At 44.6% G+C, this 27,118-nt stretch overlaps 2 protein-coding genes across 3 annotated transcripts in view; one reads left to right on the top strand and one right to left on the bottom strand.

The window, feature by feature from the left end:
* Positions 1-16,296, bottom strand: part of CMKLR2 (chemerin chemokine-like receptor 2) — a 66,477-nt gene extending 50,181 nt beyond the window's left edge. The window contains exon 1 of the mRNA XM_053362088.1: positions 16,198-16,296. The gene's annotated coding sequence lies outside the window, so the exon portion shown is untranslated. The remainder of the gene's footprint in view (positions 1-16,197) is intronic.
* On the top strand, positions 2,729-25,420 carry ZDBF2 (zinc finger DBF-type containing 2). Of its 2 annotated transcripts, none has more exons than XM_053361883.1 (7): positions 2,729-3,023; positions 11,241-11,347; positions 11,996-12,047; positions 12,213-12,264; positions 14,964-15,063; positions 16,685-16,812; positions 21,769-25,420. In XM_053361883.1, exons 3-7 carry the CDS (start codon positions 11,996-11,998, stop codon positions 24,656-24,658), a joined length of 3,222 nt encoding a protein of 1,073 aa, XP_053217858.1. In that variant the 5' UTR covers positions 2,729-3,023; positions 11,241-11,347; the 3' UTR covers positions 24,659-25,420. The 2 variants fall into 2 exon arrangements, with proteins under 2 accessions (XP_053217858.1, XP_053217865.1); XM_053361890.1 differs by lacking the exon at positions 2,729-3,023 and adding an exon at positions 10,445-11,166.
* Positions 25,421-27,118: the final 1,698 nt, after the last annotated feature.

Raw genomic sequence — 27,118 nt, 5'->3', positions numbered from 1 at the left:
AATGAAAGTTAGAATGATGTTGGACTGGAAAGTAAATGGTTACTATTAGCAATGGTTAAGACAAGGAGAATAAGGAAGATTAGCTTAAATTTAAAGTAAAATAAGGGAAGATTTGCTGAGTAATTGATTAGAATCTGGAATACAGAAAAGGGAGGCATGAGGAAGTCGGGGAAGAAAGGTATAAGAAATTAAGATATGAAATGGTACTTGTTTTTTGTTTTGTTTCTGTTTTTGTTTGTTTATGTATTTGTTGTTTTTATGTTATGTTTGTGTGGTTATAAAAACTGTTTAATAAAAAATATTTAAAAAAAAAACTCTTTAAATCAGACTAGGACTGGGCAGCCCTTCAAATACAGGGCTTGCCTCTCTCAATTACAGCTCGTGGCCCCCTGGTGGATGCAAATTGCACACACCCTTGATTTAGTTGAGGAATCAGACATGCTGGGCCAGCAAGCTAATGCTGACATCACAGAAAAATGTCTCAGTTGTTGCAAGGCAAATATGCTTGCACAAATGGCTAGAATCAGGATGTTAGGCCAGAATACTTTATTCATAGGAGTCACGCCATCCCGTCATCATTTTTATGGCCTTTCCCTGAAACCTTTCCAATGCTGCAGAATCCTTGAGGTGAGGCAACCGGAACTGCACACAGTATTCCAAATGCAGTTGGGCCATAGGTTCGTATAACAGCATTATGATATCAGCAGTTTTATTTTTAGTTCCTTTTCTAATGATCCTAGCATGAAATTTTCCTATTCCACAGCTGCTACCCAGTGGGTCACCATCTTCATGGAGCTATCTGCTATGACCCCAAGGTCTCGTTCCCAGTTCAGTTCAGAGCCACTTCAGACCCCATGAGCATATATGTGAAATTAAGTCCCTTTTGGCCCTGACATGCATCACTTTACATTTGTTCACACTTAATTGCACATTCCATTTTACTGCCCATTCACTCAGTTTGGAAAGGTCCTTTTAGAGCTCTCCTCTTGTTTTAACAACCCTGCACAATTTAGTATCATCAGCAAACCTGCTCACCAGATCATTTATGAACAAGTAGCACAGATCCCAATACCAATCCTTGGGGGACTCTACTTTCTAGATATCTCCATTTATTCCTACTCTTTGCTTCCGGCAACTTAACCAATTCATGATCTCTCTTTTTATTCCTCAAGTGCTAAGCTTACTCAGGAATCTTTGGTGAGGTGCTTGAAAGCTTTCTGTAAATCCAAGTATACTTCATCAACCGTACATGCTTGCTGACACTCTCAAATACCTCTAATAGGTTCATAAGACAGCAGCCATGCTGGCTCTGCTTCAGTAAGGCTTGTCCTTCTAAATGCTTGATTATTTTATTTTTAACAATATTCTCCACCAGTTTTCCAGGACAGATGTTAAGCTAACCAGTCTGCAGTTTCCTGGATTCCCTTTTAAAAACTGTTGTTAAATTGCCTACATTCCAGTTCCTCGGGTATTGATCTGAGGGGCAAGTTACATATTTTTGTTAGATTTGCAACTTCACATTAGAGTTATTCAATGACTCTTGGGCGGATGCTGTCAAGACCTTGCAATTTGTCAGTTTTTATTTTGTCTATTAGGCCTAGAACTTAAATCTCTTGTCGCCACTATCTGCTTGTGTTCTCAAGAACATGGAATGTTATTTTTAAAGCATTTGAAGGTTTTTTTAAAGGAATGTTAGGATATGTCGGGGGGTGTTATAGAAAAAGCAGGTTTTGAATCTGCTGTTTGCCTACACAAATAAGATAAACTTCACTTGGTCAAAATTCCATTTGATAATTAGGACTTGTAAGAGCGGAAACACGAATCATGGTGGTTGCCTTATGTTCTAATTCTGATTTATAGCTGAATTTTACAGCTCTTTCGGATGACAGGGGTCACAAACATTGCCAGCACCTCATTCAAGGACACTGGCAATGAGGGAAATCATGCCTGAGACAGCCTTGTACAAAACAAAAAAACACCAAATAAACCACTCCACTTTGGTTCAGGGTTTGGCATCTTAAAAGAAGGCAGTATTATGGCGACAGGGGTATATAATTTGCGGTGCCTATTTGGGATTGCAGAAATGTGCTGACTAGCTCCTTCCTTAACAACAAGGAATAACGCATGGTCAGGAGGCCAGAGATAAGCCTTTCCTTACAGGCTACTACAGTAAACCTCCTCACGCTGTTAAGCCGCCATGGAAAGCTAGCACACAAATAAAACGAGTTTATTGATGATGGTAGGAGAGGCAAAGGAAAAAGGCGGGAGCGGGACTAATTCCTCACACACACGAAACACCCAGTAATATAGTACTTGTCAGATTTCCTCTCATGTTCTGCAAAGGCTAAAAACTCCCTCTCTCATGTTTGACAAATGCTGAAACCTTTTTGCCCCTCAGGGTCTACAAATGTGGAAAACTTGTTGTTTTTTAAAATGAAAGCTGGGGATCTGAGGCTTATGGTTCACACAGGGGTAGAGCAACTGCTCCCCACCGACTCAGGCGCCCGCCTTTAACGGCTTCCCCGATGCCTGAGGTAAAAAACGGTCCTTTCCCCCTCCCTCAGCGAGACCTCGCGCCACGCCTCTTGCCGCTAATTCCCGCCTTTCTGGCCGGAGGACCAATCGCGCCAAAGGCTCAGGGGGAGAAGGGAGGGGGAGCTGTGGTCGTGCGCCGTGGACGTCACCGACGTCGTCATCCGGGTCTGACGGAGGGAACTGGCGCGCACGCGCACTCCCACCCCCACCGTTGCGCCGGCCGCGGCCGACTCTGCAATGCGCGCTCCCGGCCGCCCCATAACCAGCCGGGGACGTGGAACGCGTTTCCCTCCCTTCACGCTTCCCTCAGCCTCCGCCCGGCCTCTCTAGGAAACACCCTAGCCAGGGCCCCCCTCCCTCTCTTTCTGTGGTAACCCGGAAGAGGAAGCGGCGGCCGCGCCCTTTGACCCAGTTCTTAGCGGAGTGGGGGAGGGGGAAGAAAAAAAGGAAAGTCGCGACGGAGGCGAGGAAGGAACCCCGGAAAGAAGGTGGGCAGATGAGGCGGCGGGGAAGGGGAGGGAGCCGAAGGCGGCATGGAAGGAAGGGCGCGCAGATTACGCGCAGGCCGCGGTTTTAATCCCCGTGCGCGCGCGCGCGCAGGGGGAGGCGGGGCCTCCTGGCTGCTTCCGGAGCGCGCCTTCAACCGAACCCCCCCCCCAAAACCCCGTTTGCTCTTTTTATCTTTTATTCCTCAAAAATTCCCCCCTTCACGGTTCTTTCAAGAGACCAGCCGGGGGTGGGGGAGGGGAAAGCCGCCGGTCGTTCTCTGAACAGCTGCGCGGGAGTCGCGGGACCCCGTTTGGGTGCGCCTCGCCTCTGAGGAGGGGTCCCGCCGCCGCTGCGGAGGAGGAGGAGGGGGAGGAAGGAGAAGCCGCGCGAGGCTTTTGCGTGACGGGCCCGCATCCGACCCAGAAGTGGCGAAGCTGCCCTGCTTCAGGCCGCGAGTGGAGGGGGAGGCTCACGTGGCCATGTGCTCCCCGCCACCCAGCTCAAAATAAAATTTTATATATATATATAGCACATAAAGCAATCGGGCTAACCAGCCTTGGCCCTGACTGGCTTGTGTCCATCTTGTAGGAACTATGGTCTTCCTTCCCTAGCCTTAATTCTACTGGAGGATCATTCTGAACTTCCACTGGAGTACAGTGGTACCTCGGGTTACATACGCTTCAGGTTACAGACTCCGCTAACCCAGAAATATTACCTCGGGTTAAGAACTTTGCTTCAGGATGAGAAGTGCAGCGACGGTGCAGCGGCAGCAGGAGGCCCTATTAGCTAAAGTGGTGCTTCATGTTAAGAACAGTTTCAGGTTAACAACGGACCTCGGGAACGAATTAAGTACATAACTAGAGGTACCACTGTATTTCTTTTTTTCCACTGGAAGATCATTCTATCCTTCCACTGGAAAATCAGTTACCGTATTTTTTGCACCATAACACTCACTTTTTTCCTCCTAAAAAGTAAGGGGAAATGTCTGTGCGTGTTATGGAGGGAATGCCTACGGGTGGCATGCCTACGGATTTTCCTCCTCTAAAAACTACGTGCGTGTTATGGTCGGGTGCGTGTTATAGAGCGAAAAATACGGTATTTCCTTCCTTCCAATGGAAGTTGCTCCTTTCCTTCTGTAGCTCATTCTATCCTTCCCTCAACTGAAGGCTGGAGTTCCTTCTATCCTTTCATTGGAGGATCATTCTTTTCCTTTCATCCTTTCACTAGAAGATCATTCTATCCTTGCACTGGAACAGTGGTTCCCAGTTAGCTAAGTACTGCAGACCCTCTGTTTTTCAAAAGCCAAGTATGGATATTTTGAAAATGTTGTGATATCTCAGGTAGTTTTTGTTAGGTGAAAGATGCCACCATACCCTCCAGCATGTCACAGCACAAAACCATGATGCATGGCTGCGCTTCTGTGTGAGAGCATGGGGCCCAAAATGGGATGTCCCGGACAGTTGACAGTTTGTGATACAGACCTCTGCCTCTGTCCACCAGTTGGGAACCACTGCACTGTAGGATCATTCCTTCCTTCCACTGGAGGATCATTCTGTCTGTCTGTCTTTCCATGGTAGGGTCATTCTGTTACTGAGCTCCAGCCTTCAGGTTGAAGTGGGACACACAGGCTGAGTGCCCTGGGAGTTCTGAAGAAAACAATACCACATTCTCCCTTGTGCATTAATGTGTTGCAAATGTTATGCACAACCCTCCAAAGGGAAGGAAGCCTGTGTGCTGTGTGTGGAGAAACAGCTATGTGTGGCTTGCGTGAAGCACCCAGACACAGTATTTCTATCTGTCACCGTAGTTTGCCCAAACTAGCTGTTCTTTTTCATTGTTCAGTTGGTGAAGTTTGTGTAGAAGTTGACACAGCTTTTAGCATAAGAGACTAATATGGGCAGGAGGATAGTGAAGAAAGATTTGCCTCAAGCTGGTGCTAGAAAAAGATATATATATTTTTTAATGAACTATCTTTCACAGGTTTTGTTCAGTGGCAAGGAGTCTGTGTGGCATATTCTAGTGCAGAAAAGGAAGGCAACTCAAAAATATACTGTATTACGTATACAAGTGGGGATTCTGCAACGAAATTCTTCAATGTGTCTCCAGTTTTTAGACGTAATCTTTGAATATCTTTTTTACTTCCCTGCCTGTCTTGAGAGCATACAGTTAAGTCAAGGGCTCCCATTCTTTTCAGACATAAGGAAAATTGAGAAACAGTCAAGGGCACCACCTGAAGTAAAAAAGGATGCCCCCTATTCCCCCCCCTTTTAATTGGGATAGGCATGATTGCTGTATGCCATGTTGCAGATTCCAGACTCGGCTGCTGGCTGTGAGCCCCAAGCCATATGAGCAGAAAGCTATACTGCTACATGGGGAAGGGCAGTTTCTGGTAAAAGCACAATGGGAAGTGTTTTTTCATGAAATCTGGCCAGGGGAGTTTTTTAACCTCACGGCACTAAATCTTCCCCATCTTAATCCCATCTTTGAGAACACAGAAGCTGATCCTCTTTCTCCACCATTTTCTTTATTTAAAAAAGCAGACAAACTGAAGCCCTCAATACTGTATTTTGTAAGGTCCTTCTCTGGTCCTTTTTGTGGGTTTTAAAAACCGTTCCCCCCCCCCCTTTGATTTACAAAATAATATACTAGCACACATCTGAGGAGCTCCCTGTAGGAACCATCGTTTATATCAGGTGTCCCATTTTGACTTTCTAGCTGTCAGGCTAGATTGATGGAGGGAAGAGTTGGAAGGAAAGATTACAATACAGATACTACTGAGATGCATTTGACGTAGTGAGTCAACAAGTTGTATGGGTCTGTTCTGGTCGGGAACAGAGGGTGGCGCTTGGGGGGGAACTGTTGCGCCACTCCTTGGTGTGTGGAGTGCCGCAGGGTGCGATACTCTCCCCGATGCTTTTCAACATCTTTATGCGCCCCCTCGCCCAGCTTGTCCGGAGTTTTGGTTTGGGCTGCCATCAGTATGCTGATGACACCCAACTCTATCTGTCGATGGACAGCCATCCTGACTCGGCCCCAGACACACTGATCAGATGTCTGGAAGCTGTGGCGGGATGGTTATGTAGGAGCCGGTTGAAGTTAAATCCTTCGAAGACAGAGGTCCTTTGGCTGGGTCAGGATGATATGGGATTGGGGCGGGGGCAACTCCCATCTCTTGCGGGGGCGCAATTAATGCCAGCACCGTCCATTAGGAGTTTGGGTGTAATCTTCGACACCTCCCTTTCCATGGAGGCACAGATTGCAGCTACAACAAAGGCGGCATTTTTCCATCTCCGCCAAGCTAAGCAGTTGGCACCTTACCTCTCTCGCCCTGACCTAGCCACTGTGATCCACGCGACAGTCACCTCCAGACTGGATTATTGTAACTCACTCTACTTGGGGCTGCCCTTGAGACTGATCCAGAAACTCCAGTGGGTGCAGAATGCCGCGGCGAGGGTCCTTACGGGGTCCTTGCCGCAGGATCACATTCACCCAGTGCTTTTCAAGCTGCACTGGCTCCCGGTGGAGTACAGGGTCAGGTTTAAGGTGCTGGTTTTGACCTTTAAAGCCTTATATGGCCTAGGACCCTCGTACCTACGGGACCACCTCTCCTGGTACAGTATTTCCCACGGAGGACCTTATGGTCTTCAAATAAAAACATCTTGGAGATCCCGGGCCACAGGGAGGTTAGGCTGGCCTCAACCAGAGCCAGGGCTTTTTCGGCCGTGGCCCCGATCTGGTGGAACGCTCTGTCACAAGAGACTAGGGCCCTGCGGGACTTGACATCTTTCCGCAGGGCCTGCAAGACAGAGCTGTTCCACCAGGCCTTTGGCTGAGGCACAGTCTGATCCCCTCCTTCAGTAATCCTCATAGAACTCTAACCCAATGGTTGCCATTAATTTGACTCTGAACTGATTTTAGAATGAATTGATTTTAGAATGTATTCCAGTTAATCGATTATGATTTTATGTAAACTGTGTTATTTTTACTGTTGTTAGGCGCTCTGAGCCCGGCTTCGGCTGGGGAGGGCGGGATATAAATAAAATATTATTATTATTATTATTATTATTATTATTATTATTATTATTATTCCTGTCTGAAACCTCTTGTTCCCTGGAAAAAATGCCCAGCTGCTGCATTGGATGTAGGCATCCAATATGTATTTTGTGAAAGCAACACTCTGACCTACTCTATTAAGATGTATGTGTTTTCAACTGTTACCAAACCTTATGGTTGGACTGGTGTTGCGGAAGCACTTGGCTGATTTGAGTGATATAGGAATATCACTAATATGCTTTCTGGCAGCTATCATCTTCATACCATGAAACCAGATTATGTTACTGGCAGTGGGTAAGGAACAATGAGTGACTGTAGCAGCCCTGTTTGCTTAAATTCAAGGCTGCCCCAATAATGTATATAGAAGGAGTGGGGATTGTTTTTGAAAGCAAAAGGGGGATATGGGTAAGAGGAGCTGAACTGTCCGTGCTCCTGTGGCTTGCCCCCACTATTCTCCCCTTCTAGGCATATTTCTTTCCGGTGAACTCTGTTTCAGAATCTGGAGGTGGGAGTTCAGGTAATAGCTTGGGGAGTTAGGTCCCTTTTGCTTGTAATGTTCAGCCCTCACTTTCCAGTTTTATACATGCTGAGAGCTGTGTTTGAAATTCACCAGGCACATTTTGCATCTGGCTTTCAGCCACTTGCAACCAAATGAAGATGCCAGGGCGACATCTCCACCATCTGGAGGTGCATGCCTGGGGATCCTTGGATCTTGACTGTGTGCAGGCACTAGCAACACATCCTGTAGAATTCTATCCATTATACAGTGGAACCTCTACTCACGACCACAATCCGTTCCGGAGGCCTGTCTGGAAGTCGAAACAGGTTGCTGGGAGAGGCGCCGTTGTGCGTGGGCAGCTATTGCCCGATTCTGCACGTGCACGAACGGCGATCGCCGCTCCTGCGCATGCAAACCCGCCGGTTACTTCTGGGTTTGCCGCAGACGTTGGGCGAAATGGATGCGAGCCGAGGTGGACATAAGAAGAGGTTTGACTGTATTGACAAGGAGAATGAATTTCAAGAACTAAAACATTGTATTGAAAAATACCACTTTTGAGGCATCTGCTCCAAAAATGGCAACTAGGCATTGCTTTGGTGACTGTAACCCTGGTTTTAAGGAGCCTTTTGGTGCTTAGCATATATATCTGAGTTTCTGACACTGGCTGAGAGCAGAAGTGATTGGTTTCACCGTTTGAGCAACAGTTTATAGCTTTTTGAATTAAATTCACAAGGCAGTTTATTGTTGAAGGAGTAACTGTCTGGAAAGTTGCTCCAGAATTTTTGTACAGTGGTACCTCGGATTACATAGGCTTCAGGTTACAGACTCGGCTAACCCAGAAATAGTGCTTCAAGGTTAAGAACTTTGCTTCAGGATGAGAACAGAAATCGTGCTCCGGTGGCATGGCGGCAGCAGGAGGCCCCATGAGCTAAAGTGGTGCTTCAGGTTAAGAACAGTTTCAGGTTAAGAACGGACCTCCGGAACGAATTAAGTACTTAACCCGAGGTATCACTGTATTGCTCATACAAAGAATGATACAGGCAGTGAGACTAATAAAGAAGTCAAATAATAGTCTAATTGAGTCATTCTTTTTTCTATAGCTTAACTGATGACTTTTTCCCTTTTTTGTGGGAGTGTAAACTGAACCTCATCCAATTAATTACAATTTGATATAAACATGAATAAATTTGCCATGTTTTGGCGAGTGTTTGTGTTTCTTGTCTGCCAATATTTTGTACCCCATAATACCTGTGGTGTGATTTATCTCACATTCAATATGAGCTGGAACTTAGCTGGAAGGGTGCCTCGTGCTCTCGCATCATCAGGTTTTTTGGGTTTGTTTTTTATTGACCACATGAGACCATGCAATTAACGATACTTGTCTCATTTGCAGCCCAAGCCTATTAATATTTACTTGGAAGTGGGCCTTGCTGAATTCAGTGGGGATTACTTTCCAAGGGAGTGTGCGTAGGATTGAAGCCTTAAGATATTTGCACAGGATTGATAGGTAGAGTCCAGATGGTAGACACCATGCAGTCTATGTTTATGGTTCTTCACAGCGTATGCAAAAAAATATACAAGATGAGAGGGATGAAGACTCTTAGAATTGTGGAATCTGACTACGTCCATAGCAACACTGAGCATTGAATATGCTTTAGATAACTAAAAGAGAAGACTGATGATCTGATGGTTGTCAAAAGGGACCCAGATTCAATTAATTAATTACCGTATTTTTCGCTTTATAAGACACACCAGACCATAAGACGCACCTAGTTTTGGGAGGAGGAAAACAAAACAAAAAAATACTCTGAATCTCAGAAGCCAGAACAACAAGAGGGATCGCTGAGCAGTGAAAGCAGCGATCCCTCTTGCTGTTCTGGCTTCTGGGATAGCTGCACAGCCTGCATTCACTCCATAATACGCACACACATCTCCCCTTACTTTTTAAGAGGGAAAAAGTGAAACTTATAGAGCAAAAAATACGGTAATTTGTTAGTTGCGTTATATTGCCAAGGGCAACCCAAACAGCCAGCCAGACAACCCCCACCCCCACAGCGATACATGAAAACCTAGAGGGAAAATAAATACATTAAAAGCATTCTACCCGCTTCTAAAAGGCCACAGATACTTAAAGGTCAAATACCTGGTTCTAGAGGAAAGTTTTTGCATGGCGCCTAAAGATATATAATGATGGTGGTGGCAGGTGAGTCTCCTTGGGGAGAGCATTCCACAAACATGGAGCCACTGCAGAGAAGGCCCGTTCTCATGTTGCCTCCCTCCAGACATCTCATGGAGGAGGCACACAAAGAAGGGCCTCAGATGGTGATCACAGGGTTCAATTTGGTTCATATGAGGAGAGGTGGTCCTTGAGGGGTTGCGGTCGTGAGACATTTAAGGCTTTATAGATCAAAACCTTCCTTTCCAGTTGGGCTCATTACTCTGTAACCTCTGTTTGCTGTACAGTAGAAATGATGGTATTTATCTTACTTTTCTGAGATACCGTTAGCACTTAAACTGCTTTGACTTTGACCCATTAAAAAAAACTTCAGTGGTTCAAGTGTCAAGATGATAAACTGTTACATTAATTCTGGGATACAGAATATATATCAATAAATCCCGTCTTTGATATGTGTAATAATTATTTTGATTTTGAGAAGTTAAAAGTTGATGCTTTCAAATTCATTTAGTTTTAAAGTTGTGTTTTCCCTTACAGAATGCATGATGTGCTCCTTCATTTTTTTGCCAATAAATTTTTATTAAGTCTTAAAAAAAAAAAATTAACAAATTTAACAAATCTCAGATTAACCATTTTAAAAAATACAAATTAATTTCCAATTTAATATATATATCCTTTGAGGTTGAATTTCCACCTGTCGTTCCATGGTGTGTTTAATGCCCGCCCTTTCCTGCAAAGAGATCTTCTCTATTACACAACCTGATAATCATTATTATAATCTTTCTTCCGTTGCTTAAACCTCCAAAAAATAACTGCACTCTTAAAAAAGTTGCTTGTCTTGATCTTTTACTTTACTGTTTTCATATAATTTTACTTTTAAAAGCCATCTTTAATCAAAACTCTTTTTTCTCCCCCTTCGTTCCATTGCTGCGGGTGCAGGGATCTAGTTGCAGTTATTGCATCCTCTTTGGAACCCCTCTCTCAACGGTTCTTAGCATGTTGGGAATCTTCCTTATTACTTTCTAACTTAGCATCACTGCCCCCGACATTCCACCCAAAACCACAGCAAGTCCTTACATTCCAGTCATCCCCAACATTCTTCTCTATAAAACTGCTTGGCTTTCTCTTAATTTTGGTAGATCAAATCCGTAAGTCCAGCCACAGTCCTTCCGGGTCAGATTCCATTTTGCATTTCTCATTCAACCAGACAAAACGAGTTTATGTTTATATTCCTCACTTCCTAACTCCCACCCCACACTCTCTTCCAATGAGATTTTTCCTGTTAAACTGTTCTTGCAAAGTCATTGCAGTTTTTACATTATAAAAGTCGCGTTGTATCTAAAATTTTCGTTTTGATGCTCCTTATTGCAACTTAATCTTGATTCTCTTTATCCTGCTGACGACAACAGGGAAGGTAGCGATTTCTCAAAAGCTTTATAACTTTATGAACGATCTTCAGCTTGATTTTGCTGTTGGGTTTTTTTACAGGCTGCCAATAACAATGAAAGACGAATCCTACTCAGCAAATAACTTTTTACGTGAGAGATAGTGTTTGACTCCTGCTCTTCAAGTGGATGTGAAGGACAGCAAGGAGGGTAAATATTCAAAAGTGCATAGTGATTTTAGTTACATTTATCACAGAAAGATTGGAATACTTCAAGTCATCCTTGTATAACTGAAATTTGGTATTACCTTCTATCTAGACTCTAGGATAGTCTAGGCCCAGTACTGATTTGGGGGTAGTCTAGTGGGATTTTTGGCCATTCCCACTAGAGACAATCTTAGTGCCTTTTAATAGGATTTGCTGCCATTTTAAAATAAGAACCAATGATAGATTCAGTCCTATAGTGATCCCATAACCATCTTTGACAGGCTATTCCCTCAACTCATGTCTCAGTTTGTAATTTAGTTAAGCCTATAAATACTTTATTTGGATGTGTGCATGGCCTATTGGTTTTTCGTTTGCTTTCCTCACCTTCCAAGATCTAATCCTTATGAAAGCAGTAATATCTCATGGCAGCAAAGGTCTTAAGAGTCTTAACAAAAAATAGAGTGAGGAAGAAAGTAAGCTCATTTTCTAACTTAAAAATGCAATTTATTTTAATTTTTTAAAATAACGTGGGAGGCAATTTTAAAGTTAATCTGCAGGAGTGTTCTTGATATGGCAATGTTTTACTGAGCAAACATCTTGGAAGTGCCTTTGTGTGTGCTCAGCTTTTCTCTGCATCAATTTTATTTTACAGATGTTTGATCGAAATAAACAAGCCGATGAAGCCTCTGCTGCTTCAGCACAACGTAAGACTCTTATTTAATGGGGGAAACCCACATAATCAAATTATTAGCATCTGCTTGAAATGTAACTTTACTGCTTTGACAGTTAATGAAACTTGGGGAGGAGGGATATTTGTTGGCCAATTTCTCTTTCTATAGATTATCTTTTCCCCACCCTCCTTCTTACAGATATAGAAAGAAGAGGTAATGAAGGCTCTCTACAACAGGAGAGAGGTAGCAGGTGAGTAAGATTAACGTGGAATTACATTGAAGCTGTATTCTTTATACTTTATACCAGGCATAGGTAAACTCGGCCCTCCAGATGTTTTGGGACTACAACTCCCATCATCCCTGACCACTGGTCCCGTTAGCTAGGGATGGTGGGAGTTGTAGTCCCAAAACATCTGGAGGGCCGAGTCTGCCTATGCCTGTTTTATACATTAACTATAACTTCCCATTTGTGGTCAGTGTCACCCACCAACATACGGTCGACTACTTTTAGGATGCTGGTCTAGATGGGTCATTGGCCTGATCCATCAGGCTCTTCTTATACTCTGTTCTATTGAGTTAATGCTCAGATTTCTTATCTAGCATCTGATAAAAAAAAAACTAAAGTACAGTGGTACCTCTGGATGCGAACGGGATCCGTTCCGGAGCCCCTTTCACATCCTGAAGCGAACGCAAACTGGGTGTGCGTGGGTTGCGATTCGCTGCGCATGCGCATGGCATCATTTTGAGCGTCTGCGTGTGCGCGAGCAGCAAAATCTGGAAGTAACGCGTTCCGTTACTTCCGGGTCGCCGCGGAGCGTAACCTGAAAACGCTCAACCTGAAGCTTATTTAACCTGAGGTATGACCTGCACAGTCATACCTCGGGTTGAAGTAGCTTCGGGATGAATATTTTCGGGTTGCGCTCCACGGCGACCCAGAAGTAATGGAGCGTGTTACTTCCGGGTTTTGCCGCATGCGCAGACGCTCAAAATGACGTCATGTGCATGCGCGGAAGCGGTGATACACAACACGCGAAGACGCGTCTTATGTTTACTTCAGGATGTGAACGGGGCTCCAGAACGGATCCCGTTCATATCCAGAGGTACCACTGTAATTAAATATTTGCACTAGCACAGTGGGACTCCCTCTCCCCTTGTGTTCCTTACAGCATCCCCTAAACTGCTCCATTACGTACATTGAAGCGAATCTCCAGATCAGATTTAGTGGGTGTGTGGGGAGGACTGCACTGATGGAACTTTTTCCTTAGCACTACATTGAAAGCAACCCAAAGTGTGTGCAGGTGGGGCCTCCTTGAAATAGCCCCATTTGACCTGGATGCTCAGAGGCCATGGAATGGTGACTGACTGTTATGGGGGGGGGGAATAAAAGCAGAAAACTGGGTGGGAGAGGGGAATGGGATGGAGTGTCATGGAAGAAGGTATGTCTGGCTGCCTCTCTGGAATACTGAACAGGAGCACTCCACACTGCAACATTTTGTTGCAGGTTCTGCCTGTATTTTATAGTGATGCATTTGGAGTATGGGGCGGCTGAAGGAGACGGCGCTGTTTAAAATATAGCAGTGGGAATAGGGAGCAGAATAGAAAAAAATTATCGTATTTTTCGCTCTATAGGACGCACCCAACCATAGGACACACATTGTTTTAGAGGGGGAGATCAAGAAAAAAAAATCTCCCCCTCTCTGCGCAGCGCCCCTTCAGTGAAGCAGCAGGAGAAATGGAGCCCCTTCCATTTCTCCTCCCGCTTAGCTGAAGGGGTAACTACCCTTCAGCGAAAGGAACCCGAAGCCTCCGGAGCGCAGCAGGGACTCCTGCCGCGCTCCAGAGGCTTCAGGCGGCTATCTTTGAAGCCTGGAGAGCGAGAGGGGTTGGTGCGCACTGACCCCTATCACTCTCCAGGCTTCACTGAAGGCAACCCAAAGCCTCCGGAGTGCGGCGGGAGCGCTCCTACTGCGCTTCGGAGGCTTCACGTTGCTATCGCTGAAGCCAAGGAGCCTGCATTCGCTCCATATGACGCACACACATTTCCCCCTAATTTTTGGAGGGGAAAATGTGCGTCTTATAGAGCGAAAAATACGGTATTTGATAGAATCATTTTTGTTTGCATGCATATTCCATGACTGCTTTTGCATATTCCATGACTGCTTTTGCAGTCTGCAAAAAAATGGATGATTGTATGCAGTCAACAGTGAATTGTTCCTGAAGCCTTTCTCCCAATCTGGTTGACTTGATTGCACTGCTTGGAAGCTTCCCCCCCCCCCCCCCCGACTGAAATTTCGCTGTTCTGCATTTGTTACAGTTCTGACTCAAATCTACTTTCTTGACACTTCTATCCTAGGAAATAATGCAGGATTAGCTTAAGCTACTTTCCTTAACAATCTTCTTAGTTGGAAGTGTCTTAATGGCCTGTGATGTTGATCAGCGTTGATAAATGATTTTTGTGAATTAATTTTAAGATCCCATCTCTTTGGGTCTCTGAAATCCTTGACAAGTGCTGCATATGAATAATGTAGTGTAGCTTTAATGCATCTCGATATGTTACCAGTTCATAATAATCTGAAAAATGTGTATGTTCTACAGAGTCGTTAGTAAAAAATGCTAAGTGCTTTCTACCTCCCCCATGGTCAAAATGAGGTTTAGGAATGCTTGTTCAATGCAATAACATCTTTTAACCATTTCAAAAGTGTAATGATTCTGAACCATTACTTTTTCACTCATCTAATATAGGGATGAATATTTCTTGGGTCAGAAAATTTTATATTCGTAGAGGTGAGGCCATACTGAATTTTACGTATGTGTGGTTAATTTTGACTGAGTGTGGAAAAAGTAACATGAATGTTGTTTTAATAGCAGCCCTCATCAGGGTAGGAGCCTAACTTCTCTCTCCCTCTGAAAACAGCTGGTTATATGAAAATTTCTATTTTTCATTTTAAGCATGCAAGCACCAGAGCTGGCTGGGCCTGGGGTACCTGTCATACAGAACAGACAAGGCTATTGCAACTGTTGCCATGTACACTACAGTAATCTTGAACAGGTAAGGACTTAACGCCAACTGCCATTATGGGAACCTTAGTTTTCCATTTTCTGTCAAAGGGCTTGATCAGCTGTTAGTTTTACTCGATTGGATCTAAAAGTTTAAAAATAAAGGATGGGAACATTGTTTGACACAGCCAGTTTCATTTTTAATCTTCAGCTTGAAGGTGTTTGCACTAAAATATTTTTTTAGGTAATAGATCTGTAAACGGTGGCTCACTCCCACATTCACTGCAACTTAAGAAAAGCGTGTTTGTGAAAACAAATAGAGTTCAATATGTGCATTAGGTGTAGAGAACAGCCCCTCTGTCCGGCAAGTCCCACTTTTCCTCATCTTCCTTAGTGCTATCACCTACAGTGGTACCTCTGGTTATGTACTTCACTCGTTCCAGAAGTCCGTTCTTAACCTGAAACTGTTCTTAACCTGAAGCACCATTTTAGCTAATGGGGACTCCCGCTGCTGCCGCGCCGCCACCGCGTGATTTCTGTTCTCATCCTGAAGCAAAGTTCTTAACCTGAGGTATTATTTCTGGGTTAGCGGAGTCTGTAACCTGAAGCGTATGTAACCCGAGGTACCAATGTATTTCTCACTGCTATCATTACAATTCTTGGGCTGGGCTTGAGCTGTTGAGAGAAGTTGCATTCCACTGTACAGGATACCATGGAAGAAGATGCTCATGTGGCTAGTAGAACATTTAGGCAAGGAAAACCTGTGCCTTGGAAGCTGGGGTTGGAGAGATTAAATACATCTGAGAAGTGGAAAAACTTCCTTAAACCTTAGGAGGGAAATTCCATTGGCCTAAAGGACAGAGATGCAGAACCTCCTCCTGCTGCTTCTCCAGTACCCATTCAACTGTCTTTCTATTACCATTTCTTACTCCTTAATTTTGGCCATTTCCACACCTCACCCTTGTTTCCCCCAGTTATGTGCAGTTTCTTTCTTTTGCTGTGACCCCTGCCCCCATCCTCTGCTGCAACTGCCTCTCCCACCCAGGTGTCTTTGCTTCTAGTGCAGGGGTCAGCAAACCTTTTCAGCAGGGGGCCGGTCCACTGTCCCTCAGACCTTGGGGGGCGGACTATATTTTGAAAAAGAAAAAATGATGCAAGAGCATCACGTGCCCCGGTGGCTGCTTACCTGTGTCTTGCGAGTGGCAGGGGCTGGTGGCGGCGGTGGAGGGATGATGAGCGGCCTGCCAAAGAGCTCCAGAGAGGGGCTGCTTAAAATAGCGGCCGCTCAAGTGCTGCTGCTGGCACCAACAAAGCCCAGCCCCCTTCCTCCTCTAGGCAGGGCGGGGAGAAGCCAGGAGGAGGCGCCACCGCTGTGTGAGGGAGAGGGAGATCCACACAGCGATTCCTGGACCGTCCGTGGGCCGGATCCAGAAGGCAATTGGGCCTGATCCAGCCTGCGGGCCTTAGTTTGCCAACCCATGTTCTAGGGTTTGGTTGGGAGGGGGAAAGGAGAGGTGGGTATCTCTGTGGCATCTTTATCACACGTGCTCAACTGGCATCTTTTTCTGTTCATCTTTTTGGGAGTTACCCTTGATCTTGTGTATTGTAATGAAAACAGTTGTTAAGCTTTGATAGCTGATTAATATAAAGCATCGTCTTCTTCCCTCGTTCAGCACGTGTACAGTACCCAGCACAGGCACTTTGCCACTTACTGCAGGAATCGTACGGGCACAACTAGCCTGATGGAGCGTTTCCTGCAAGATGTTTTGCGGCACCATCCCTATAGATACCATGATAACAGGTAAAATACCCAGTGTGGGTTTTGTTTTGTTTTTTGGCTTGTCTAACTTTTATAATATTTATGCAAGGTAGTGTGTTAAACTTCTTAAATTATTGAATTTGCAGCAGGTTTGGCCCTCTGGAGAAGGAACTTTACCTGGAGACCCTCGCTTCATACAAAACATGTATTTAGCTTAATGGATTGTTCATATATCTGCACTAATTACAGAGCTTTTAAATTTAATTGGTAGAATAAATCAGCACGATTCTATGGTTGTGCAATCGTCGCACGATACAGTCATACAACAAACCACATCCACGGAAGCATTTGTGCAAAAGGGCTTTCCCCTCTCCTCCCTCCACCTTACGCCCCAATTTGACTTAGGGGGAGTCGGACTCAGAAGAACCCTTCAGAACAGCACGGGGGGGACAGGAACATTCTGTCTGGTAGGGTGCAGTGCTTGCGCAGACAAAATGATTGTAATAGCATGAGATTGAATTCTACTCAAAGAGATGTTGTGTGCAAATTTGGCTTCAGATCCCCGCATTTATTTTCTGGGGTCTTTCAATTTCTCTGGATGGTGTTATTTCAAATGATACCTAGAAGGAATATCTTGGCAGAGAGAGTTGAATGTCCAGATCAAGGCCAGCAAAGGTATAATGTAGGAATTTTGCTGTGAGAAGTGACAAGGATATTAATCCTGATTCTGTTTTGGAAAAGAGAATTGTGAAAATTTATTCTGTCTGCTGTGGACTAGGTTCTGCCATTTTTGATGAATTGATGAGAATGCAAAAATTAATTATGGGTGTGTGAGGGAAGTGCACAATGGCTGCAGTTTGGCATCACACTAAACCATAGTTGAGTGTAATACAAGCTGCGGTGAGCCTTGGTCTCCCATCTCCTCCTTCTGTGTGGTTAAGGAGAAGGAGTTTGGAAGCACTGGCATCTGCTTTTGCTTAACCACATTTTTTTTCATGTTACCTGTGATTTGTTTGAAACAAATCAGCTTGGAACCATAATTACGGAGGCATTTACTTAACTGGGTGGGGGAACTGCACAAACCTGAGGCTCACTGCAGCTCATCCCCGTTTGTTCGTGTAAATTTCACCAGTATAAAGGCAGCTGCAACAGACATCCAGAAGAGTGAAGGAAATGCATAGGTCTCTCTGTCTTATTTGTATCTGTCTTCCCCCTCAAGGAGTATCTTTTCTGCCTGGGGCCTGAGTGGGGATCCTGAGCCCCAAACGCAGTGTTCTCTGCTGAGTCCTATCAGGATTCCCTGTCAAGCAGCTGGCACAAAATGTGCCTCGTGGGCTGCGTTTAGCATAGTAGGGAACCAGTTGTGCAGGCCCTGAAGCGGAGCCCAAACATAGCTGTCAACCGTCCCTTACTTGGCGGGAAACTCCCTTATCCCAGCGCCGTGTCCCGCTGCTGTCCCTTATTGATGATGTTCCTTAAATTTCCCGGGTTTCATGCTCACCCGTCTCGGGAGGGAAGCAGCGGCTCGGGGGCCGCCACGAGAGAGAGCGTGCGCTGGCGCCGTCGTCCTGGCGCGAGGAGTTCCATCGGCCCTTCCCCGCCTGGGGGGGAGGGGAGAGAGAGACTCTCGCCCGTGCCGCCCGCGAGCCCAGAGGCAGCAGCGGTGGTGGCAGCTGAGGCGGTGGCCTGAGGGAGGAGGGAGAGGAGAGGATGGGGAGGGATGCAGAAGGGCGGCGCTTCAGCAGCCACGGCAGCGCTGCAACCGCCTTATGCCGGATTGACAGCATCTGCCAATCCTACCAATGCATGCAACTTCACAACAGCAAAATCCCTTATTTTGGCTGCTGATCCCTTATTTTAGAGGCTGCTGCTCCCTTATTTTCAGATCTGTAAGTTGACAGCTATGAGCCCAAACAAAGCTACCCCATCTTTTTGAGGGATGCTGTATTGAAAACAGCAGGCTATATCCAGTGAGGATCTTCCAACCCCCCCAGAGCTTGTTCTGAGGGGGCAGGATGCAGCATGCAGGGGGCACGAAGGGGGGGGGAGCATGAAGGGGGCAGGAAAGGAAGAGGAATTTCCGTTGTGCACAATGAAGCCTCTTGCCCCAGCAGAGCTGCAGTGATGAACCCAGCCCTGGGATCCGGTACTTTCATTTTCCTTCTTTCCGTTTGATTTTCAAAGTATGTCAAGAGCAAAATCCCATCTGGGCATCAGCTGTGAGGTCACCATTGGAACTTCTTAATAATAAACTCCTGGAGTGAAATAAACACCTGACTATTCTGGGTTAGCTATAATCACATCACTCACATGTGGCAGCCACGAGCCAGGGAATAGGTCGTTCTAATGAGTGCAGACTAAAATAGTATTTTGCTCTGGTACCTGATATATTATTTATAAAAGTTAGCGTAGAAGGTTCTATTCCATGGTGTTTCATCCATCATACTTTTATGTTATGTGCTGTATTGATGGCAGGGAGGATATTTCTGAAGACTGCTGTTTCATGCTGCTGCTATTTCCTTTCTGGAAAGACAGCGCATCAGTTCTTAGACTGCAGGATGCTACCAGAACATAAGGAGTGTTCTTTGGTGTCTGTTGAGAAGCTAGTATTTCATTCACTGATATGGTTTATAAGACTTGAAATTAAAAGATACAAAGTGTCAAAAAGTTCAGGACAAAACCAGCTTTTCTGCCAGAATGCAATTCTGAGCAGCTGCCATGCATCTAAACCTTTCATTCCACTTAGATGGTTAGTGGCTGCTATGAATGCTCCCACACACTCGTAGGAATGCATTTTGTTTTGCCTTTGTTCATTTTTCTGCTTGAGAGGCGTTTGAATTGTTAACACATCTCCCCTTTGCTGTGTTGATTTTAATGGAATTTCAGCATCTTGCAAGGCTATCTTGAGTCTAGCTAGTATTAGAACAATATGGGGACAAGGAAGCTGCTGTAAATGCTTCTTTCAGGGCAATCTGAATATAAACTCAGACATATAAAATGCACACGAGAGCATAATTAGTGCAAAGACGAACCTTTGCTCAACCATTAGTGCAAAGCAACACTGATGGTTAACTGCCTGCGTCCGTGGTCAGAAACATCTGGCCTTTATTCAGGTAAACTGTTTGGTATGAAGGAAAATATCAACCCTTTGTTTAAGTAGGATTTACCCTCTCAGATCTATTGACATTTGAATGCAACCATGGACCTGTGTACCTAGTCACTGAATGGGGGCATGGTTAGTAATCAGTTGAGAATCTCATTAAAAAATTAGCCCATATCATTGCGAATATTGGCTGCAATGACAAGAACACTCCGGGTTAGTTTACAGAAAGGGCAAGGACAAGGGGTGAGAAGAATTCATCTACACAGCTGTGGATTAAGTTTATGCGGGTTTTACAGACACAGTGGCTTGGATCCTAATTTTTCATTCTGTAAACAGAAGCTCCTTCTGTTCATGGAATAAGAGAATTAGGATCCTAACCAGTGGCTGTACAATAAGATACACACAATACAGGAATATTCATGTTTTTGTGACAGGAAGATTATTCAGAATAGAAATTTGTGCTGTCTTAGGTGTCTAATGCAGTTCATGTCTGTGTATAAACTGATACTGGGTATAGCTTATTTATATTCTTGTTGATACACTTTAAAAAATCTGTCTTTCTTTAAATTGAAACCTATCAAAGTAGCATTTCTAATTCTACAATGTAAAGATGTGTATGCATTGCTTCTGTGCTCTGGTCCTCATAGGCAGCCATTAGCTGCATTATTACATTAAGCTTTCCTGCCTCAAAGAGTGTCTGCTATAACAAAGGCTCATATTCTTTCTTTTATTTTTATTGTCCTAACAAATCCTTCCCCAGCGCTCCAGTAGCTCAGAGGAGTGTTAATCATTGTGGCAGAGAGTCTTGGCACTAGTAGTAGTTCTGGGAACAGTGCTGCAGTTTTTCCTAGGCAGCAGAATCTCCGTGCTTCCCTCCCTTCCCTCACCATTATACAGTAACATTAAAAGGTAAAGGTACCCCTGACCATTAACAGTACAGTAACATTAATGGGCTTTAAATAAAACATTACCGTCCATGAATTTCAGAGTTCAAACCTGTAAGTTATGGGGCAGTTATTAAGGAGTGTTTTTGTTGGTGGCCCAATTTGACTTGCAGCTGAAGTTCTGATTGTACTGATAATAATAATAATTTTAATAATAATTTTTATTTATACCCCGCCCTCCCCAGCCAAGACCGGGCTCAGGGCGGCTAACAAGCAATAATAAAATCAAGTTGAATGAATACAACTTAAAAACAAAATTAAAATACAACATTAAAATATTGAAACATTAAAATATTAAAATGTAGCCTCATCGCAGGAGGAGAAAGGAAAAGAAAAAAGAAAGAGCAGGAGGGAATCAAATTGGCTCCAAGCCAAAGGCCAGGCGGAACAACTCTGTCTTACAGGAAAGAAATCAGATCCTGCAGGGCCCTGGTCTCATGAGGCAGAGCGTTCCACCAGGCCGGAGCCAGAGTTGAAAAGGCCCTGGCTCTGGTTGAAGCCAATCTAACTTCCTTAGGGCCCGGGACCACTAGGGTGTTGCTATTCATGGACCTTGAGGCTCTCCGTGGGGCATACCGGGAGAGGCGGTCCCGTAGGTACGAGGGTCCTAGGCCGTGAAGGGCTTTAAAGGTCAAAGCCAGCACCTTAAATCTGACCCTGTACTCCACTGGGAGCCAGTGCAGCTTGAAAAGCACTGGGTGAATATGCTCCCATGGCAGAGACCCTGTGAGGAGCCTCGCTGCTGCATTCTGCACCCGCTGGAGTTTCTGGGACAGCTTCTAGGGCAGCCCCGCGTAGAGCAAATTACAGTAGTCAAGCCTGGAGATGACGACTATAAGAGTAGTTCCTGTTTTATTAACTCTTGGGGCTCTTAATCCCATAGCTGCAAAGCCCAGTTTTGTGTTAAGTGTATTTACAACGTTTACGTGAGTTTTCTTCTCCCTTCCCCAGACCGACTCACGACGACATACCTATCAGCAACTCCCAACCTCTTCCCAGGAATGAGGCTCTTTTGCCGGTGAAAGTGCTGGAGAAGGAAAGTGCCATTAGCAAGGGAGAAGAACCGAGCACCGACAGTGCATTGACTGCGGAGTCAGGCTGCTTGACTTCCCAGAGATCACACGAGGAACTGAAAGAGGCTCCTGGGCCAGTCACACTTCTCCATACGCTAGAAGAAAGGGGGAAAGTGCGCAGCCAAGGAACTTCGCAGCAAACTATAGACATCTCTTGCACTACAAGAAATCATGTTGCAGCAGATGGAACTCCGACTGAAAGTAGTAGCCATAAAACCCCACTTGCAGCAGTGAACCCCTTAGCCTGCCCATCATCCATTAGCCACTCACCACCCCCTCCAACGCTTGCAAAAAATGTGAGGCATTCAGTAATACCAGATTTGGCTTCACAGAACAGGTGTGAGCAAACCAAGCAGAGCATATGCGATCAAGATGGATTGCTGATGCCAAATTTGAGCCCCGTTTTGCAGTCTCCCCAAAGAACTGTTTCACATTCACAAGATGGATTACCGATTCCAAATTTGAGCCCCGTTTTGCAGTCTCCTCCAAGAACTGTTTCACATTCACAAGATGGATTACCGATTCCAAATTTGAGCCCCGTTTTGCAGTCTCCTCCAAGAATTGTTTCACATTCACAAGATGGATTACCGATTCCAAATTTGAGCCCCGTTTTGCAGTCTCCTCCAAGAATTGTTTCACATTCACAAGATGGATTACCGATTCCAAATTTGAGCCCTGTTTTGCAGTCTCCCCCAAGAACTGTTTCACATTCACAAGAGAGTCCTGTGTGTAATCAAGGCAACTCTTTAATCTCAGGTCAGGTTTTTTTAAAACAAGGTGGCTTACAGGCTCAGGATGAAACTCAGATCTCCGACTTCTGTCTCAGGGACTCCAGCAACCCTGTGGGTACCGGTAACTCGCTGAGTTTTCAAGCAGTTCCCCAGTTTTCAGAGGGAAAAGAAAACCAGCTGAGCAGAAGCGCAGAAACTTCTGTAGATGAAATCATTGGCGAAGTCATTCTGAGACAGTGCTGTGAAACTTCTCCCAAAGAGTTGCCTCTCAGAGACGAAGAGATGGACCCATGCGTAAATATCCTGTCACTTCTGGACCACAGCAGTGTTCATGGATCAGATGTAAGCTTTGATTGTGATGCAAATGCTCAGTCAGGAGCACACCTGCCTAAGGCAGCTGTTAAAAATCTAGAATTGCTCAAAGAGGTTCAAGTAAATTTACAAGATGAGAAGTATTGCTCCCAGCTCAGTTCCATTCTTCAAAATAACTCTGTGCAGCAAACAACAGAAGCAGAACCAGAACCAGAAGCAGATGTGTCCATTCATCATCAAGAACCAGTTCTCCCAGCTTTGCCCCATGTGCCTCCTTCCTTTGTAGGAAAGACATGGTCCCAGATCATGTACGAAGATGATATGAAAATCGAAGCCCTTGTGCGGGATTTCAGGGAAGGTCGCTTCCGCTGCCACTTTAATTCCAAGTCCTTGGCTAATGGTGCAACAACAAGGAAGAAGAAGGAAGAAGAAGAAGAAGAAAGGAAAATCAGTGCAATTGCAGCGGAGGAATTGGAGGCTGTGTCGGATAAAGGCCTTCCGGAATTTGGCTCTGACTTCAGCAACTCTCCTGCTGCCTCAGAAACACAACACATTCCAGAAACAGTAAAGAAGCCTCAAAAAAGGACTTGGCGCCTTGCCTCAAGATGCCAAGTAGTCAAGGTTAGCCATGGCACACAAACTAGCTTGCTGAACTATCCCATAGTGAAACACAAAACCATTAGAAGAGACCATGAGCAGCCAGATCCGAAAGGTTACTTTGTATGGTCAGAGAATGAGAAGACACCCACCATGAAAACTAGGCTCTGTGCCCTCAAGCTTCCTGAGTCTTACACCAAAATTCTGAACCCTTTGCAGCCCCAAACCACAGTCTATGTTCTTTCCTGTCCAGAGATGAAATTGTCTAGGAGCAACGCTGAAGACATTCCCAAAAGGAGAAGATGCTACAACTCCACAGATAGTAAGGACTCCATAAGGTACAAATACAAACAGACTTCTATTAAGTATTATGACCCACTGACGAACCGAGTTTTAAAAACTCCTCCCAGGAGTGTCGCTGGAGGAAAGGCAAAGAAGGCTTCGCATGTCCGGCAGCTATTCAGGAGTCTCAGCCTTGATGCAAACGGGAAGAAGCGAGCCGATACGCAGTATGAATGCATAGCACCAAAGTCCTTCAATTCACCAGATTTCAATGGTTCGTCAACACCTCTCACGCCGGATCCAGTTAAGGAGAAAGATAAGAATTCAAGTCATAAGACGGACGACTCTTCTGTTTCCCCAGAGAAGTCTGAGTGTCTGGTATGTAGCAGTTCAGAGAAATCCTATAAGCACCTAGTTCTTTCACCACTGAACTCCCACCGATCCCAGCGGGACGGTGACTTTAGGTTAACTCCCTTCAATAGGCAGAGGAGAAAGGACAGTAGTCGAGAGCCAGGGTTTTCAAAAAAAGCTGCAGGACTAGCTATTGTAAGGCGTTGCCTCATTCGGAGAGGGATCCGGAAACAGCCACCCAGGACTACAACTCAGGCAAGGGAGGGGAGGATGAGAAAGATTTATTGTGCTGCAAAATCCTCTGGCTTGTCCATTTCCAGGCATCAAACAAAGAAAGCTACTGTAGCAAAGCACCTTAAGAAAGAAAAGCTTGATGCTAAAAAGTTAAAGGCGGCAAGCGAACCCAAGGGGACACTTTTGAATGACGCAGCTATTGTGGGGGTGGACATTTCTGAAGAGAGGCAGGGAACCACTCAAGGGCTTCATCCAAAGTGAAAAAATTAAGGAGGTTACTGGAGGCAAAAATCTGCTTTGCACTGTGAAGTGTTTCCCAAACCACACCGACATGGATGTTGATTTTCCCTACTAAGAGGCACTCAAGAACAGGCCGAAGAGGTGGAAAGTGGGAGGGCTTTTCAGAAACCTTTTGCTGCGCCAGAGCTAGAAACTGAACAAGTTCAAGGTCCGACAACAAGCGTACAAACTGTTCACGTTGCTGCTCTGGTGGCATGCTGCACATTGCACTGTTCTATTATGTAGAAGTTACAAAAAAATGTGTATTTGTTTGTTTGAAAGCACTAAAAGGTCCTGTTTAATAGGCTCCCTTGCATCTTTGCCACAGCAGAGAAATGTTGAACTTGAGTTGTACGTTATTCTACCTGAAGGGAATGTAGTGCACTAAGTTTCGGAAGTGAATACATTTGCCTTGTACATAAGACTCAGCTTTTCATACCTAGCTGACAAGAAACCCACCAAAACTTTACTCCACAATGGCTTGCGTCCCTTGAGCAGAAGACATCCCTTGCATGTGTGTGCGAGGATCACCAGTCCTCCCCCCTTCCTTGTCTACACAGCTCTACACAGGCACCCTGCTGCTCTGGAGGATCCCTAACATCTGGAGTCAGTTTGGGGGGGAACTGCAGTTGGGAAATTGGACAGCCTCACGACGTTAGCAGAAGTGCCTTCAGCTTGTAATGTGTGGTCGCTGGATCCAAGCCCAAGAGCTAGGATCAAAAAATTAAACGGAATTGTATTTCAGTGTAATCTGTGACAAGCCATATAACACAGAAAAAAAAATCAGTGAGACTGTCACAGTAGGACCTGCCTACTCCAAAGTAAATTCCCGTTGTTTTCAGTGGGGCTTGTTCTCAGGTAAGTATGCATATAGAATTTTGCTGTCCTGGACTAAGCGCACTTTCCTCGGGGTAATTCCCACCGAACACAACGGGACTTGCTTCTGAATAAGCATGCACAGGATTACACTGTAAATTATGGGAAGAAGTATAAGACTAAGTAGAAGGTTTGCGAAATTACTCTCTAACCCCACCCCCCAATCGTGTTGGTTTTATCTCTGCTGATGTGCACTCGTTCGTGCTGTCCCCCCCCCCACCTCCACCCCTTTGAAAGCAGATTAATCTACGGCTTCCCAGGGCCGCACAGAACCATTCATCCAGAATGCTGCACACCAGCAATATTTCTGTCCCCTCATTGAAATTAAAACTACACAGGGATTTTAGAATGGAATAGATTTCTTATGCCTGGCTTCTCTGTCACCCCACAGGATAGTTGTGAAAATATTGGGAATGAATGGAAATAAAGCTGCGGCAGACAAAAGTTCTGAAAGATGCTACTTGGCATTTTAAGTCAAAACAGATCTACAGATAATGGTTGAGGAAGAAACCTAAGAAAATAATGGACAGGGATTTTTGTTTGGCTTTTATTTCATTTAAAAGCTTTTTTTTTAAAGTGCATATCCCCGGAGATAGAGAGTTAAATCCAGTAGTGTCCTTCCACCTGTGGGACAGAAATTTGTGTGCTGCAGAAATTTGTCCCAGAAGGTTGGTGGATATTCCAGAGCAGGGGTGTGTGTGGGTATGTGAGTGTTGCTTGGGAGGAGGAAAGGAAGTCAAAGCCTCACACGGCATTGAATGCTGCTCTTAGGCTATTGTGGTTATGCAAAACTTTTTTAGATTAGCTTCCCTTCTCTACATATGACCCACCTGGATTTGTTTTTGTTGAAAAGTCTGTTTTCTGGGAAGAGACTTTGCAAGCGGGAATTGACATGAGACTGAATGTTGACGCTGTCTTTGACACCCCTGGCTGTTAAGACATTGTTTCCATGTGAAGTACAGCACCCGGTTCAGTATTAGTGCCTCAGTCATTTGATAATTCTGACTAACAGAAAAGTAATTTTTAAAACAGAAGTTCTTTCACTGATAATTTTTATAACAAAGTTACTTTATAAATAAAAAAAGCTTATAATGCAAAGGTTTCTTTTTCAAAGTCAAGTTTATGTGTTAAACCAAATTTTACGGTTATCACTTACAAATTTCAAGTTAGCCTAGTTGTATTGATAAGAGTGTCCTTTCTACCTAATGTGCCAATTTGGGTTATGGTTTTTTTAAAAACAAAATGGTGTATGAATACAGGTATACATAGTTCTGTTTGTTCATAACATTTTATTAACTTTTTGTTTTTGACTATCACTAAAGAGTTCCACATATTTGTAAGTTGTGCTCTTCTACGACACTCATTTTTCCTCACAACCTCAAGCAAGATGCACAGGGCAGAGTTTATCTAACTTCTAAAACCTTTGAATATTTGCATGACTTTCCTTTGTAAATAGGGTCTTCAACCAGAGCAATTTTTTTAAAAAAGAAAATGGCTATATTTAAGGAAATTTTTCCAGTAACGATATATTTTTTCTTTAAAAACAGAATGAAGATTAACATCTTA

Source organism: Podarcis raffonei, chromosome 1, assembly GCF_027172205.1.
Source record: "Podarcis raffonei isolate rPodRaf1 chromosome 1, rPodRaf1.pri, whole genome shotgun sequence".
Taxonomy (NCBI): domain Eukaryota; kingdom Metazoa; phylum Chordata; class Lepidosauria; order Squamata; family Lacertidae; genus Podarcis; species Podarcis raffonei.
This window is presented reverse-complemented; position numbering and strand designations above follow the sequence as displayed.

Bases quoted from the DNA above. Each gene is read 5' to 3' on its own strand.
- ZDBF2 (XM_053361883.1), top strand. From the start codon at position 11,996: ATGTTTGATCGAAATAAACAAGCCGATGAAGCCTCTGCTGCTTCAGCA. The intron at 12,048-12,212 runs GTAAGACTCTTA...TCCTTCTTACAG, and splicing joins CTCTGCTGCTTCAGCACAAC to ATATAGAAAGAAGAGGTAAT. The intron at 15,064-16,684 runs GTAAGGACTTAA...TCCCTCGTTCAG, and splicing joins ACTACAGTAATCTTGAACAG to CACGTGTACAGTACCCAGCA.